The 17524-nt window shown below is 50.0% G+C and overlaps 1 protein-coding gene across 1 annotated transcript in view; it reads left to right on the top strand.

Moving 5' to 3' along the window:
- Positions 1-17524, top strand: part of ADAMTS3 (ADAM metallopeptidase with thrombospondin type 1 motif 3) — a 129771-nt gene that overhangs the window by 88762 nt on the left and 23485 nt on the right. The window contains exons 5-8 of the mRNA XM_075501328.1: positions 3228-3427; positions 14409-14492; positions 15737-15893; positions 17219-17324. Coding sequence (XP_075357443.1) covers positions 3228-3427; positions 14409-14492; positions 15737-15893; positions 17219-17324 — 547 coding nt within the window. The remainder of the gene's footprint in view (positions 1-3227; positions 3428-14408; positions 14493-15736; positions 15894-17218; positions 17325-17524) is intronic.

Below are 17524 nucleotides of genomic sequence, written 5' to 3'. Positions count from 1 at the left end.
GGAAGCTCTCGGCGCAGAAAGGGGATAGAAGACAGTTTTCCCTACAACTTCACAGTGAACGTAGGGGTTGGCTTTGTAACGAGCCTCATTTGGAGCAACGTGATGCACAGACCAGAGGCAAGCTTGGACAGCCTTCTGTAGAGCGGATCAGATTAAATATCTCATGTGTTTGCCTCTGTGTCTGCCTGCCCGGGAGGTTCTGAGTTACACATGCGTATTTTGTATTTATAAGAATACTAATGCCATCTCCGGAGCAGAACACATCTGAGGACGCTTTCTGTGCTGCTCAGAAAGGACATCTGCTGATCCCCCTTCCCTAGGCCTCGGCTGAAGCCAGCGAGCACAGAACAAACTTTTTAGAACTAGCCAAAATTAACGATGATCAATACCTTCAGGTTGATTGAGGTGTTTGGAGCAGACTTTAGTGCTATGAAAAGATTCATTGACTCTGTGAGCTCTTCCAAAATTCCTACTAGTGCCCTAGTACTTAGCTGAATCACAAAGAAGGAGATTTAGCGAGGGCGGTAGGAACGTAGGCACCTTCTCACTCTGCGCTGCTGCTCTCACGTCACGCCATCGTCCCTTTGCCCTTATGTTCCGTTAAGCGCTTGGCGATGGGTGCAGATTGCGGCATGGGCAAACAGAGCTGTCGTTAGTACCGATAACCTGGGTTTGATGCGGTTTGAAGTCACTGAAGTGCCGGATTACGGAAAACAGACGGACAAGAGAATAGATGAACCACTCATGTTGCCCTGTGTTTTTTGGACAGGGCATAGCAATTTACCGTGGGTGCGTTGAGGGAGAGGACCCCAGAGCTTCACTTCCAGCAAGGTACGGGGAAAGGCAACGCAGAGAATGAGGCTTGCTAAGTAATTACTAGCCGATAGGTAGCTCAAATCAGCCTTAAAGTCAACAGTTGTTTTCTGATGTCAGCATTTCTGTTAAGGAGTAACGTACTTGATGTAGTGCCAAGAACAGCAGACAAAAAATTAAAAACCAGGCAGCACCAGGAAAGCTGCAGCTAGAGCGGGTACTGCTTGCTATCCTCAGGAGTCCCGGTACGGTCATGGAACACGCTGCATGCCAGGCTGAGTGAAATGGCTGGGGTTTTACCCCTGAGCCCGGTCAGGGCGAGGGTCGGGGTTTCTGTGGAAAGAAGTATGCAAGTCGCATTTCAGGAGGTGGGAGGCCCAATGCTTGAAAATGTTGCCAGTATTACTTTTTCTTTTTTTCACATCTTGGCCAAAAATGGTCATTACATTTCTTCCTCGAGTGAGGTTATTTTTTTCTTGCTTTGTGGGGATTGCGCACTCGAAACATATTCTGTGGGTGCTTGCATGGAAAACACTGGCATATTGAGAATGCCCTCTGTGTGCAGAAAGCGGCTACCTATTAGACGGGGTGAAAAAAAAAAGGAGTCCTTTCTGACTCGCTCTGCCTGCTCACATGCACACAAAAAAGAGATTCTCCTCTGCGTTTGAACCGCAAAACCACCTATTTCAGAAGGGAAGTGACGGCCAAACCAGAGGCGCTGCACAGCGCTGATAGTGGGTTCTTTCTGAAGCGCTCTCAAGCTCGTCCTTTCACGCCGCGGGCGGAGCACTGCGATGGCATTACGGGTATATTTCCGTTGGACGCTGCGCTCGGCAGCTTTGCCAGCTGCAGCAATTTTTAGAGTTGGAGCTTGTCTATGAATTTCCCACTTGTGTGCTATCACAGGGTTCGCATTCTTGAGGGCGAGAGGACTTGCGGTTGAATTGTAAAGCTGTCTGCAGACCTGGTCTCTCACCCGCAGTGGCGGGCTAAGCTTCTGAAAACAGCCGGGGACAACCTTGCCATTTGATGTGGGGTTCGGGGAGAGTTATTTCTGTGTTGCTGTGAACCACTGCGACGCTTAGGAGGGAGAGGCTTCCCAGCTAATTCAGCCGGTAGCTGCATCTGCCCAAGGGGGATTAGAGTGCGGCCGTCCAGCACGTTGGCCCTGGTCCCGCTGTCCTTCCACAAGCAAAGCTTACATCCAGTTTACCGGGAGCCTTGCCTGAAAACGTGCGAAGGGCCAGTTTGTGTACTTGCAGCCTTGGCTTTCATCAACTCCAGCGCAGAGCAGAAGGGCTTGAAAGCTGTGCCGTCACCTGGGGAAATGCCCCCTTCCACCGCGAGTCCGGGCGAGCGGGAGGCAGGGCCGTCCTCTCCTTTCTACCCGTTGGACGCTGGTTGCTTTTGCCGGGTTCGTAGAGCAGGAAGATCCCCGTGCGTTTAAGGGCTGCATCGTCTCGTCCTTCTGAACGGAAGGGTGGGGGAATGGGGGTGCTCCCCGAGTGTCGCGGAGCCAGAGGCACGAGAGCAGCCCGGTTCCTAGCGAGGACTGCGATACGGAGCCGGTGCTCTACGCTGTAAGGCCGTCCTCTCTGCTGGTGCTGATTGCTTAGAGCCTCTTGGTGTGCTGGCTTAGATTCAGGAGGAACTAAGTAGCCTACAGCTGTGACTTTTTTGCTGGCAAAAATCCACGGTGATGCTTTGCTTTACTGTCCTAAGTGGAAGAAATGGCTTTTGCGTCCTTGCAGATATAGGCTACTGAGCGCATCCCTGTAAAAGCCAGTCCGGAACGGTTCGTCCGAGCTCTGCCCCTTGACCCGTGTCCTCAGGGTCCTTCTAGTATTCTGCGATATTCACAGGAGAGGCTATTCCAACACCTACTTTTTAAACAAAGAATTAGAAAAACAGTAAGTCAGAGATTCTAGCTTAGCTGTTCCAGTGGTGGGCTGTGAGGGGGAACCACACCGCACTGCTATTTGAGATCGTTTCAACATGAATTTGGGCCGACCGCGATACTTTTGAGTGCTGAAGCCACAAGTTAAGCGTTGTACAGCGTCCGCGGTGAAGGCTGAGGCCTCCCATGTCTGTGGCACTCTGCAACGCACGCCTGATGTGTTGCAAGAAAAGGAGGGGGGAGATTCTGGCTTAGGAAGTGAAGTATTTGGCCTAAATCTCCTTAGGGATGAATGTTATGCTTGAAATAAGAACCGTGTGATAAACGATGCTTGAACGCATTTTTTCCTTGGGTATCCGGTGATTTCCCCTACCCCTACGCCACTAGAATCATCTCTTCAGAGTTCCTGATTTACTTTATCCAAAGAAGTGGCGACCCTCCAGGCGAGGGTGTTGTGCAGGAGGATGTTTCTGAAACGGAATGGGAGTAGATGTTGATGTCTTGCTGTTTCTTGTAGCGTCTCTTCTTGGTGGCCTCGGAGAGCTGAGTTCCCTGTACAGCAGCGCAGAGCAGCAGCTGAACGAAACCCTGAGGCGACGCAGGCACGCGGGAGACGACGACTACAACATTGAGGTGCTGCTGGGGGTGGACGACTCTGTCGTCCGATTCCACGGCAAAGAACACGTTCAGAACTACCTCCTCACCCTCATGAACATCGTGAGTATCTTCCGTAGTGCCGCACCGCTTGTTTCGGAACGTGAAAGCCTTTTGTAATCTCTTGCAGAGAGACCTGGGAGACCGTGCTTGATGCACATACCATCATTTTGTCTGCTCTTGGATTTGGTTCTGTCTTTTCAAGATGTTCCTTTAATTGATCTTTTTTGCAGTCGTTTTCTAGGGCACATTCGAGGGTAATTCCAAGAATTTGGAAACAGTTGAAAAACAGTGGGGGGAAAATGTAAACTTGATAATTCCAAACTTCTCCCGCAACACAGTTCTGAAGGAAACCTGGTTAAAGAATAAAGACGCAGAGAAAAAAAGTGTTCTAAACACCTACCGGCTCTTTGAAAGAAAGCAACCCTTCTCGTAACGTTGGTTCCTTATTTATGTAGCAATATGTCGATATCCATATTGATGTAGAAACTGCGAAGGGACAGAGACTCACAGAACTGCTTTATCATAGTGTGCCTTAAGGGGTTAGCAAGTATTCTTTGTCTACATATACCTTCTGGCTGTAAAATCAAAGGCAAGATGCTATGTTTAAAGATACAGTCTTGAACGACGCTATCAGATTCTATGGAAATGCCCACCACAGCAGAGCCCAGCTCACACTGTGCTTTACAAGTCATGTTCTATATGCACTCAATGCTAGAATTGCTCAAGCTTAAATGTTTTCCATTTCGTCTATCTTAGAAGAAATCTAAAAAAAAAAACATGAAAGGAATGTAAAGGAGATGTATAATCCCTTGCAACGCGTGGCCTTTTCTTAATGCATGTAAGCGGCAGACCCATAGGGATACGTCTTAGAAGCTGTGGGGATCACAAGGTTTTCCAGGAAGGAAAAACAATATCCGAAGGACAGATTATAAGAGAATAGGCTTACAATTAATAATGATTTGATGAATGTAGAAATGATTCTTGTATTTTTTACACTTACCTTTTTATTCCTGGAATAATTTAAAAGTGATTCCTTAGGCTTCCAAATCTTCTTTGTAACATTTCTTTGTTCTGCGTCACATCAGCCGCCGTCATTCCTGACTGAGGGAATTCAATCCTTTCACTCTCGCAGAGTATCAGAAACACCTTCTCCCCCTCATCCCCAAAACCCCATCGCAGCTCCCCGCTTCGCGAGGGACAGCCAATGTGAATAACACATACAGTGAATTTGGCCTCCCGTCCTTGTTTTATGCTTAGTTCGTACGCTTGTGCTGATAATTTTTTCTTAGGCGTTTTCTGCTCTTAATGCCTTCCCTTGGTCCAACTTCCTAGCGTTTCGAGGGCAGTGGCGGGCAGCGAGGCTACGTGCGGTGCCAGCGCATGAAAAGGTTGACCGAGGCTCGCTCTTCACTGAGTCCCTCTAAGCCTGAATTACGCGAGGGGTGACTGGTGACGGCGGGGGTGACGGGAGCAGCCCCCTAATCAGGGCAGTGGAAGGTCGAGTCCCAGCGGGTGAACGGAAGAGGTGAGATCAGTGACGGCACGAAGGGGTGGGAAAGCAGGCAGCGAGACTCGGCGTTATAGACAAGACTTCTCGGGACAACGCCTTTGTGTTAGACCTCACGTGTGACACAGAAGTGGCAGAAGCGAATGGCCGAGGCGTTACTTCTCTCCCGTGCCCTCAGCCTTTGGTCCGAGCTTTGATCCGCGCGGCTCGCGTCGTGACTCGTCCTGCACCGAACGCTTTTACGCAGCTCCCGTTCAGTGCGCGCTGTGCAACGACCGCATCGCGCACGGGGCTGCTCAGGTACGGAGACCCGCGGCTGAAAATGTTGCCCCTCGTGTTTCAGGCTAAAAATGAGCTGCCGTATCTAGAGGAGGTCCCTTTGCTCCCTCTGCAAGCTCCTCGGCCCGCTGAATGAGCTGTTCCTTCGTAAGGAGCTGTGCTGCCAACAACACAAGTCCGACATGCGTGAAAGACTGTAGGTATTTCAGAGGAGACCCCTTAAATATTGAGGTTTAGAGGTACAGGGGAGACCCCTCAGATATTGAGGGGGAAGCCCAGGCCAGGACCAAAGTGTACCTGCAGGGATGGTCTCGTTGTCCTAAGCCCCCAGTTACCTTTTAGATGTTTAAAGCCAGGTCCTTTTAAAAACAAAATAAAACTCGGCGCCACATAGCTTTTGCCTGTCACGATCCTGTCTTGGTTTTCCAAGTGCAGAAACGTGCTGAGCATCTTTGAAAACCTGCCCCACCTGTTCTAGCTCCCAAAATGAGGACCAGCAGTTTAAAAATGTAATCCCTAGAATCTGAGAGGGGAAAAAAAAAATCTCTATATAAATCTAAACCAACTATCTCCAAAAATCTCTCTATAAATTTAAACCAACCTTCTCCAGCACAACTCTGTGTAGAATTATAACAACTCTGTCTAGAATTACACTGTGCTATAAAGCTAGAACAAGAAACTCCAGACATACACGCACATCGGAACCGAAAAACTGAATTTAGTCTGCCAGGTTTACAACCTGGAGCTTAGTTCAGTCTTACGCCTCGCCTCCTGTCTCTGTAACGGTGAGCCTGTGTGCTTTAGGCCACCGTGGTATTTCAGCGTGCCAGGGGAGTTGCTCTGCAACGGCAAGCGAATGGATGCTGGAGACTCTTGGTTCGAGGAGAAGAGGCTGTCGAGTCACGTCTGTGCGTTCGGTTTTGGAGCCCAAGGCGTTTCGGGATAACGTCCTCCCCTCCTCCGGCACGCACGCAGAAGGCCTTTGCCTGTGGCGTGGTAGGAAGCCGGGCGTGAAGATCTGTGAGGAGAAACAAGCCACGGAACCTGGGCTGCTCTGTGGGCCGCCCCCGAGACACGAGCGAATCGACAGCAAGACTTGCATGGCCGGGAACGTACGTCTGGTAACTGCGCACCCCTGCTGTTAGGAGGAGCTTCTTTTTTAGGCAGTCCGAAAGCACGTGAGCAAGCCTTTGCTTGTGCCTAGACACAGGCCAGCACGGCTGAATTCGCCTGACAGACAGGACCCCGACTTGTGGTTTGGGTTTAGGTTTGGATCGAGCGGCGTGACGGTCCGAGAATGGAACCTTGCGCATCTAAACTTGTGTCTTTTACTCTTCCTAAAAATGGGAGGCTCTAGACGAGAAAGAGTTTGTGATGGATGTTACGAGCGTTCCTGGGGATTTTTGCAAGGCCGGTGGTGACTCGCCGAGACTCGCCTTCCCAAGCAGGGGAGTTACGGGCGGTTTTGCCCCATGTAACGCAGCACGTGCAAGATGGCTCCAGGGTAGCTTCAAAACAACAAACATGGACGGGCATCGTAAGCAACGCTGTTTTGCTCAAGTGCAAAACAGCGGTGTTAAATCACGTTCATTCAGACCCGTGCCAAGACCGGCCATCCTGGGCACAGTGCCGCGCTGGCACAAGCGTACTGCTCTCGGTGCCAGAGCTGGCTCGCTGGGAACCGAGCCCGGCACGGCCTCGCCAGGCCGTCGGGAGCTCCAGGCCTGGAGGTTTGGTTTCGGCTAAAGAAACGCCCAAGATGTTTCCCTCTACTTAACATTTGTACGTACTCTCGGCTTAAGAACCGGGCTGGAAACCCCAGCATCAGCGGTGCATCTCAAGCAGCTGCTAAGGGTCAGCGCTGGAAGTCAGGAGGCAAGATGGGCTCATCCGGTCCAAAGCAATAAAATCTGGTGCGGTCCCTAGCTTTTAGGTGACGCTTCACCGTTCTCTCCCAGCGTGAGCTGCCGAAGCCTGCCTTCCAGAAGGGCGGAGGGCTAAAATCACCCATGGAGAGAATGTCATTCCCCCGGCGCTGTTTCGGGTAGCTCGTCCATTGCTGGGCACTTTCAGCTGAATTCCGTGAGGTGACAGAATCGACATTTTCCCGATCTTACCTTTTCCAGGAGCACGTGAAGACTTGTAGCCTCCATCTCCCGAGCCGTGCCATAGTGTTAGCACCGTTCCGAATCCCCAGCGGAGCATCCCTCGGAGAACCTGCGCAAGTGCAGCGGGAAGGCAAGTCGAGTGACAACTGGCAGAGGAGTGGGAAACGGGGTGCAAGTAGGGCTGAGAAAGCCTAACCCCCTTCCTCTCCCCCCGGTTTGTCCCCCCAGCCCGGTTGTGCCGCAGGGCCGAGGCAGCCCTTCGGCGGCTCTCCGGGTCCGTCCGGAGCCGGCCCGGTCTCTGTCATGCGATGGCGTGCCGCGCTGGTGGGGAGGTCACCTCGTGCAAGGGGAGAAGCGGTTTTCACCACTGTTTGTCTCACGTTTTACGGGGCTGCGGCCCTGTCAGCCTACCTGGCGCCTCGCAGCCAGCTCTGCTGTTGTCTTACGTCGTCTCTCGTAACCCGGCTTTCCTCTCCTCCGCGCTGCCTGAGGGAAACCTCCGACAAGAAGAGAGGATCTTGAAGGCACTGCGTTCTGTTTAGAGGAATTTCGTTTTTCAGCTGACAAAAGGCAGAACAGCGAAACGTTCATAAGGACCACTTTCAGCAAGAGGTAGGTAGCACGCTTTCCGAAGCGGATAGTTAAGAAAAGCTGGACGTTTTGAGCGCTGTGTTGTTAGATCGGAAGTTAAAGCTCTCCCGCGTTAGGCAGCTGACGTTCGTTCCTCCCTTGGGCGGTTACTTAAGGCAAAGCTTCCCTGGATTAAAGTAACTGAGCTCAGAAAGATACGCACAGAGGGCATCAGCGTATACGGAGGGACTCTAAGCAGGTTTGGACTTGGCGGTATTTATATCTTTCAATTTTTTTTTTTTTTTTCTTGAGAATAAACCAAACTTAGCCGGTAGAGCGCTGCTCCTGCGCCTCATTCATGCTCAAATTGCGCGTTGCTTTTGACGGGATCTTTTGGTGACCGCCGTCCACGCGGCACTGCAGTTTTGTGGCTATCACCTTCTTTCTGAAGAACGGTTTTAGTTTGTCGTCCACGCGCGGAAGCCAATGAGAGCTGGATGGTTAGCTTCGGTAAGAACAGGCCGTGCCAGGTACCGCTGCGAGTTCTGCCGCAGGGCTCCGTGCGCAGACGCTGCCCGCAGCTCCTCCTCTCTCCGTCGCTCGCTCTCGGTTCTTCCTTCACTCTGCCTCTGCCTAGAAGTGCACGGCAGGGCCTCGACGCGTGGCTTAACTGAGCGATCTCTTGGCTTTTTCTAGTCTCTGACCCCATCGCTTGCCTGGTAGTCGTTACCTCAGGTAAAGGAGAAGAGTCAGATCGGCGCTCGCTCTTCTCTGTGCGGTTCCACGGGGAAACGGGAGCCAAGGCTGGTGCCGGCCGACGGCATCGTAAGGCAGGCGGGTAGCCCGCAGCCTTCCTCCGTGCCCACCTGCCGCACCGGCCTTGCTAGCAGCGCTTCAGAAATGCCGGGTCGTGGCTGTGCTAAACTGCACGGGTGATTCGTGTTGCTGAAGAAGGCGACACAGGAGTTAACGTAGTTTTGGCAAACGTGGAAGCAAATTAACTTTTGAATCCAGAAAGTCTGGGATGAAAAGTTATTATGTGTGTGAGTAACAAAATATTCTCGATACAGTACTTGCAGGGAATCCTTTGCTTTTTACCACATTCCTCATGAAACATCATCTATAGATCTTCATTAAAGGTGATGTCAGAATGTTGTCTCTTTAGTTTTAAAAACATTTAACTTTGCAAAGAGCGGAGTCCCAAAACACTTCCGTCTTTTCTTACCCCCCTGTGGCTCCAGCTGCTGGGAGCGGAGGCCAATGCAGAGCCCGTGCAAGCTGCAGCGCCGCTTCCCCCAGGAGCCGGAGGTCGACCACGGTAGAGATCGGTTCCTCTCTTAGGAGAAAGGCTTTCGTAACAATCTAGTCATTCCTGTCAAGATCTTAACGATGGTCGTCTTTTTCGTATGACTTCCTAAACAAGACGCAGGTAAAACAGGAAACGAGAAGAAAACACGATGCAAAATAACTGCGGGGAGAGACGACAGACATAGAAGAGCATCTCTTTAAAAACTCTCTTAATAAAAAAGGTTGCCAGAAAAGCCCCAGTTCAGCACCGTTCCTGCCAATTCTTTTGCCTCTGCGCGGTGGCTTTCCCGGAGGCTGGGCTGGGCTGCAGAGCCCGCACGCCTGCAAAAGACCTCGCGGCAGGCAGCTTGGCAGGGCTGTGGGTGTCGAGCTGGAGGAGGAGGAGGAGGAGGAAGAGGAGGAGGAAGAGGAGGAGGCGGCGGCGGCAGCTTGCGTCCTCTCTCTTGAAACCTTGGAACTGTCATCTCCCAGCCCAGCGTTCTGCAGCAAGCAGGCGTGCTGGAGTAGCAGAGTTCAGAAGAAAATCTCTGCTTCGTTTCCTCGCGTTTCAACGTCACGGTGAGCCCGGAGGGGTGTTCTTTATGGGCAGATAGCCTGTGCTGTAGGTGGTGACGTTCTCTTCCGAGGCTGGGGGGAGTCCTTCTTGCCTCTCGTCCATCCGGGGGGTTACGCTGCGGAGCTGAATTGCGGGGCTTCGAGAACGGCCCAGGCGCGCTCTTCATCACGAGACTGGAGAGGCTACGGCAGCGGTTTCTCCTTCAAAGCCACCCTTCGTCACAAGCCTGATGCTTTATGTTGTCCGGCTTATAACTTACCTTGTGGCCTGTCAAGATTGCTAGTCAGGGAGCTGTTTCTGTAGCACACAGTCATCACGCACTCACTTCTCCCGTCTATCGGTTAACGTCAATTTTAATCTAATATTGCCCTCAGCCTGTGGTAAAGCCTAATGGCATGTGAAGGTCTCACCAGGAGAGCACGACTCCTCCTTGCCATTTAATCTAGTGAGTTGTACCCGTGCGTGGTCCGTAGGCCAGTAGTCGACTAGTTTTGTCAAAGTTGTTTTATTTCCAGTGATGTGAACGGTAGAGCAGCTGATGGCATTAATCATTAAATTCTGAATTACTCAGCATTCCTTCACTGTAGAATGCTAATTAAGAAACTGCACTTTCCCCCATGGAGGTCAGACACAGAAATGTAAGTAGTTTCACGGAGGCAGAAACAGAAGGTCGTTGAGGCTATACGGGCCCCAAAACCCGAGGAGGGTCGGGTGAAGCGTTTGGTGTAAGCGGAGGGGAACTTGCTGTGAGCGAGCAGAGGCGAAAAAGCTTCTGTAACCTTCCTCAGTCAGTTCAGTTACTCTTAAATGATTTCTGTTGAAATAGCTTGGTCATTTAAAAAAGCGATCAAAGACGCCATGGAGTCTAAGAGAAGGAAAGGAAGAGCTGGTAATCAAGGTAATACTGTTCTCGTATAGAGCTTTTCATCAAAAAATGTCAAAGGAGGTCACTACAGGCAGGACGCGAAACACCGACCAGGAAAGCAAACTCCTGTTACATTACTGGGCCAGCCAGTAATAAAACCGGGAACAAGGGCAGGGTCGAGGTTTCCCGCGTCTCTTGGCGCTTCGACGCCGCAGCAGCCGTCCCTCCGAGTCCTGAAAGCCAGAAGGGACCGCTTATGCTGGCAGGTCGGGGAGCTGTTCTGGGCAGACTGCGATGATGGGAGAGGCTTTGCACGGCGAATGGTTTATCCCCTGCCAAGCGATTTGGGACCTCAGCCCTCGGCAGGGCTGCAGGTAGCCTTGCAGTAGCCCAGCCCCGACCTGGGCACCCTGGAGGTGGGGTCGGCGGGTGCTGGTGGGCAACCCTGACAGGGAGTTGCACCGTACCTGCGCAAAAGCAGGCGTGCGTCTGCGGCTCGCTGTCTGTCCCGAAGGCGAGAGACCAGCCACCAAGAGCTCATACCGCACGAGGTGCTCGGAGGAACCATTCAGCATAACTTGGGGATGTATGGGGATGGCTGTGGGCCCAGAGGCAGCAATTTCTGTGACAGGTGAGTTCCAGCCACTTTTGCTTCGGGGAGGAAGGCTGGCTAGAGGCTGCCTTCGAGTTCGCCGTTGTTGTCTTACGAGTGCCTCAGTTTGGGAACGTGGGTTCACCCGTGACGCTCGTACCGTGTAAACGCGGGCGAGTTTCCGCAGAAGCAGTGAAGCCCCATGGTTAGCAGTTCTCTCCTTTCCAGGGCTCCTCACTGCAGCCTTACAGTTCATCTGCCGGGTGCATTTATTTTGTCTGTTTGAACGATTTTTTATGCATTCAGCAAACAGATACTTCCCCACTTTGCCTGTGGAGTCTCACGGTTGTCACCACCATCCCAGGGCGAGTGCCGAGTGACTTCTTCTTGTGCGTGTTGCGGCTGAATTCAGTCTAACCCCTTTTGACTTTCAAATACCGCAACGGAGGCTATACAGCCAGCTGGCCACCCGTGATGTGTTCCACCAGCCCAGCTTACTGGGGTGTGATTTATATATGCCTTCTGTACCAGTATCTTGGAACGTCGTTTCCTTTGCCGTTATAAGCACAGCGTAGCTGCAGTTACAGCCGTCTGAAAGTGCCGCGGTCTACCCTGACGTTTTCAGCACTTTTTTTAGATTTGCATCCTTCTGGCGAGGTTACGGGTTTCCAAAATTTCCTGTGTTTCGGTCACAAGAGTATATACGAACTCGCTCCTCGTGGGAACCCTGCAGTGGAGCCCTCCAAGGCAATCCACAGCGAATGGGGTAAAAAATGGTGTTGCGGAGAAATCCTGAAGACGACTTGGGTCTTTAGGTCAATTCCAGGATCCCTTCTGTCTCTAGGAAAGTCACGCCTGGGAAGCTGCTTGTTTCTTGGCACAAGGGAAATTGTGAACGTTTCTTCTGACGCAAACCTTTGTGGGAGCGATACTATTGCATTAATGGGGAGAAAATGTGAGCTGAGTAATTGAACTTTGGAATAATTGCTTCACAAGACGGGCAGTCGGAGCTATGTGCTCATTCCTTGTAAAACTGTCCTGCTGACAGTCTGTTCTCAGCTGCTCCTAAAAGGGATTGCATTTTTAAAAACCATGGGCTAAAATCGCTGTGCCAGGTCCCACAGTCTGGACAGCTCGGGATGACCTTTTTCCCCGAGGGGAAGGGGGAAGTTCTGTTTACCCTGACTAAAAAAAAAAAAACCAACTCTAAATCCTGCTCAAATATCCCAGCCTCTGAACAGTGGCATTTATTTTTCACCAATTACCCATAATATAATATTTATTTTGTTTTTAGGGGGATGAGTAACTTCATTGATGATCTGCAGATGTTTTAGCGCCCTAATTTACACTCTGGTGGCAGGACATTTATCACCTTCCCAGACACAAGGAAGGTCCTCAAGAAGGTCAATTTTTGACCCATCTGCATAATTCTGGGTTTTTAGCTTCACTTCCACAAATACTCTTTTTAGTACAAAGGTGACCACGTAAGTCTAATTTATCTCTAAAAAGTAGGGCAGCAGTATTAGTTGCTTCTAAAAAAAAAAAAAAAAAAAAAAGATTGTTCAAAACAAAAACCACGGTGAAATATTGCAGTTGTTCAGTGAGCAGCGGATGGGCAGTGCCACCTCTGGATTGCTGCCCTGTGGCTGGGCTCTCTAACGGGCCGTCAGCTTCTCCCGTGCTGGGAGCGTTCTCCGAGCGCCCGTACGTGCGTGTGGTCGAGGGTACGCAGTCTTCCCTGCCTTGCGAGCGGTCGTAAGACTGTTATTTCTAATCACCTGCTTGCTTTCACAGCACTTCTGGGTACTTAATTTCTTTGAGGGCTTTGTTGTTGTGCAAGTGTTGCTGGAAGGTGGTAAGCGGGGCCAAAATTTGTTGGGGCGTTAGAACTAACAGAGGGAGTGACTATCTCATCTTCATTTCCTTTGGAAACGGGGCTAAAAAGGCTTGAATCAAAATTCCGCCTTTAAGTGATGTGTAGAGATCTCACTGGAGACCTCTGCAGACCTAATTTGGTGCAAAGCCATGGGCCGTTTTATAAGGACTCCCCGCGGGCTTTGAAGTTTGCTCTTTCCTGTAAGTTTTCTGCAGTCCTTGAGGACTAGAGTTTTGAGGTCTCATGAGGCTGTCTTCCGGATGGGTGTTTTCTCAGGCCAGCAGTTGTTTTGAATGTAGTCAGTCTTTCCAGATCGCCTAAACCTTACGTGCTTTCATGCAGCTGCTGATTTTTCTTAACAGAATGCGTTGACTTGCAGAAATCAGGTCTATTGGGAGATATCATTACCCTGTACGGTATACTACAGCGTTTATGTGTCTGGCGATGCTGTGGACTTTAAAACTTCCAGGTGAAAATTCCGAAGCATTTCTGAGATTTGGAAGCACTTTTCCCATTAATTTTAAGATTGATGTAGAATCAAGAGTACCGCTGACATCTTTAAAGCTCAACACGTGCCTACCTGTGTGCAGGAATGGAGGGTCGTTGTTCGTGTCCTTGTCTAGCTATTCTGCCTTCCCCGCCTAGAGCTTCAGAATGCAGAAACGGCTTTAAGTCAAATCCTCAGGTGTTTTCCAAGGGCAAACCTATGCTGAAGTTGGCGGCGCATTTCCTTGAGCGAGAGCTACTGGCAGCAGAGTCTTTTACAAAATGAAGAAAAATCTGCTCGCTCGCTCTCCTCGCTAAAATACTCATCCCGTGTGTTTAAACTGACTGAAGTGAGACAAACAGTTGATGAAACAAATAGGAACAGGGTCTGGAATTCATCCCAGTTAGAGTGGCCAGGTGGCATAGCAGAGGTGGCACGTGGGGCGGATGGTGATGGCTTTATCTGGTGTTAAAGCAAACTCTATCTGCTTTTAAATCCCTCGGTGAACTTGAACACACTGCTATAACTTGCTGTCAGGAATAACCTCGTTTCCCTCATTATGTTTATCAAATGAGTGAAATTAAGCGTTCAGATAAGTATTTGCAGGGTTTGAACTTGAAGTCTCCCCCCCCCCCATCACCTTTTCTATTGGCCCTGATCCAAAGGCCGTTAAACTGGACAGGAGTCTTGACATGTGCTTCAGAAAGTCCTGCGTGAGGGTAGGTGATGACGGGAAGCGTAGGCTACGTTCCTCGCTGCGTGGAAATGATTCGAGACTTGAATCCTCCTCCGAGAAGACTGTAGTGATAAAAGCACTTTGAAATAACATATACGTGGCCTGGGAAGTTCCCTTGGTATCATCAGTGGTTTTTTTCTTTTTAATTTTTCCTCAGGTGAATGAAATTTACCACGATGAATCCTTGGGTGTTCACATCAACGTCGTGCTGGTCCGGATGATCATGTTGGGGTACGCGAAGGTAAGCAAGCCTCTGGCCCAGTTCTCCGCCTTCGTCTTCTTTGTAATGCTAGTCCTTGTGAACGACAGGAAGGGCTGTGGACACAGAAGCCCTCTGAGCAGCTCGCTCCGGAGAACTGCTTTCCCCGCCGGGTGTGTGCCAGCTGTGCTTGTGCCCTCGTTCCTGGGGCTGACCATGAGCGTCCCTTCCGTGGCAGGCGTGCAGGACTGGCTCAGCCTTGCCGCCTGAATTCTTCCCCTTTTGAGTCCTCCGGGAATTTTAGATCAGTGCAGAAGAAGCAATCGTCTTGGTTGACCAACACGGCTTGCTGCTGCACCCCCTCCAAGCAGCCCGCTCGTGGAACTATCTGCTTTTCTCATCTGGCGTACGCCCCTGTTACTGGGTCCCCGCACGCTCCTCCGCTTGGTACCCTGGGCAGTACTTGTAACAGTACATTGCTTTTTCTGGTAAAATACACTCAGAGAGTTTTCAAACAAATGCTTGTTAAATTGTTCAGGATGAGAGGAACGCAGTAACGCTGTTCAGGGTTTGATAAAGATCGTATCGGTTCCATTTAACTCAGACATTGGATTTGGGCAAGTCAAAAGACCAGTTTGATGTTTGTCTTGTAATTAAATTTACTGAGCTTGTAGGCACACGCCGTAGCAAAAATCTCACGGAACCAGATGTTTAATCTGTGTTCGTCAGTGCACATTTACCGGCACTACGGTGATTTGCAGCAGTCGAGGCATTGTCCCCTGTGTTTGTATTATTGGCTTCCTCCGCGCCGGCTGTGTGTGTCACTGCACGCGTGCTCATCTCAGCTGAGTCACGTTGTTGTCCGGCAGTCCGGAATGTAAGCAAGTTCCAACAAAAGAAATAAAAATGTCCTTTTTCAATCCTCACATCAGGTTGTGTGTTCCTCCCGCACGTTACAGGCTATACGCAGAAAGGCAGTTATTTTCACAGACGATGTGAATACTCATTAAACCGTCTTCAGAAAAAACCCTAAAGATGTACTCTTGCACATGCATGGTCACTGTTAGCATACACATTTTCTTTTTTCATAGGAAAGAAGGCTGTCATGACTTAGAGTGATAGGGAAGAGAAATTATTAGGAAGAGAAATGGTTAGGAAGAGAAACTATTAGGAAGAGAAATTGTTAGGAAGAGAAATGGGGACCTGGTTGGTGCTCCAAGAAAATCAAACCTTGTCTGAATTTCCTACCTTTAGGAGCAACTGGGTCTAATGTGTTGCTCTTTCAGTCCATCAGCTTGATTGAAAGAGGGAACCCCTCGAGAAGCTTGGAGAACGTTTGCCGCTGGGCGTATCAGCAGCAGAAGTCGGACCCCAATCACTCCGAGCACCACGATCATGCCATCTTCTTAACCAGGCAAGATTTTGGGCCTGCTGGTATGCAAGGTAATGCAGCTGAGCTGGAGCAAAACTATCTGGACTCGGTGTTTCTGGGCTAGCGCCTGCCAGAAAAGAGGAAAATTGGAAAACCGCATTGTTATGTGATCCCGAGACAATAAGCATCGTAGGTCTTTATTCAGCAAACGCTTAAGGACGCGTTCAGTTTTGAAGACGTATTGAAACCCGGTCGGGTTGGGGAAAGCACGTGCGCTCAGCATAACTTCCAGTTCCCTGTTCCGGCTTCAGCAAAGGCCCACGTGGACAGCCTGGGCCTGTACCCCTTGCTCTCTTGTGGAGAGAAAGTACTTCCTCCCATTCGTTTTACATACTTTTTAAAAAGCAAGTAGGCCTTGCCACAGTAGTTCTTGCCATTTATATCTAACTGTAGCAGATTAAGTTTCTTACTTGAGAGGTGTAAGTAAATAGCTATTTACTTCTGTCGGACACCAGGCGTTTGTGCGTGCGCGCGCAGGGATCACTAGGAACGCGCAATGCACTTTGCATTCAACTCCACTTTTATTTCATCGCATCGTTCGCTGTAGGCTTCCTTTTATCGGTAGCGTACCAGCTACTTTGATACCTGCATTAATCTTTGTGACTCGAGGAACTAATGATAACGGGAAGTAAATTCACAAAGCGTGATTTATGTCAGCGCAGGTAAATGTGATTCAGTGCAGATAAAGAAGAGTCTGGGTGAGACCGTGGTTTGGCTGTCCAGTTGGAGATGTCGTAGATGCTTTCAGTACTTTCAGATACTCTCAGATACTTTCAAGTACTCTCAGATACTTTCAGTATCTAAGGCGTTTCAGTATCTAAGACAGTATCTGCTGAACTTCCAGTTCAGTACCTCCATGCTCCCTTCCCCTTTCATGGGGAGAGAAGGGTCTGAGTTCTCCTTGAGGCCTGGGCTGGCGTGCCTGGAGTGAAGCTGGTTAGGTTGAGATGTTAGGCAGACTTCCCTGTCTCGAGCAAGATTTAACTTTTACTGAGGAAAAGACACGCGATATGCGCCAGGCGGTAGGTAGACGAAGGTACTAATATGAACACATGCAAAAAAATCCCAGCCTATAGCTCCACCTTTTAATGGATCAGGAGTCTTGTGCGGTTTTGGTGATAAAAGTGTAAGCGCCTGAAGTAACGCAGATGTCGGCGGATTCAATCCCAGGACGTCAGAGCCATTTACTCTGTTCGACAGCAGTCGCAAAGACAGGGAAAAAATAGGCAATCAAAAGAAAATAATCCTAGGTTCTTCTCAGGGAGTAAGTTACTGGGGGGTCTCGTTTAAAATAAATGTAATGGGTAAAAGAATGAGACACGATTTCTCTCGATAGGGTACGCTCCTGTTACCGGCATGTGTCACCCGGTCCGCAGCTGTACTCTCAACCATGAGGATGGGTTTTCATCAGCCTTTGTTGTTGCTCATGAAACCGGTCACGTGTAAGTCTAACTTTTACAATTAGATCCTCAACAAAATACGGTACTGCATCTCCTGCTTGCTTCGAGGGGTTTAATTTTAATGGCTGTCTGAAAGCTATCCTAATTTTATTGCCGTCCCCTTGGAATGCGTCAGTGGTTTAAGCAATGAAGAGAGAAGTGGGGGAAGAAAGGAAGGGGAAGAGAGAGGGGGAACTTGTTTC

The sequence above is a fragment of the Mycteria americana genome, chromosome 4 (assembly GCF_035582795.1).
Source record: "Mycteria americana isolate JAX WOST 10 ecotype Jacksonville Zoo and Gardens chromosome 4, USCA_MyAme_1.0, whole genome shotgun sequence".
Classification (NCBI taxonomy): domain Eukaryota; kingdom Metazoa; phylum Chordata; class Aves; order Ciconiiformes; family Ciconiidae; genus Mycteria; species Mycteria americana.
This window is presented reverse-complemented; position numbering and strand designations above follow the sequence as displayed.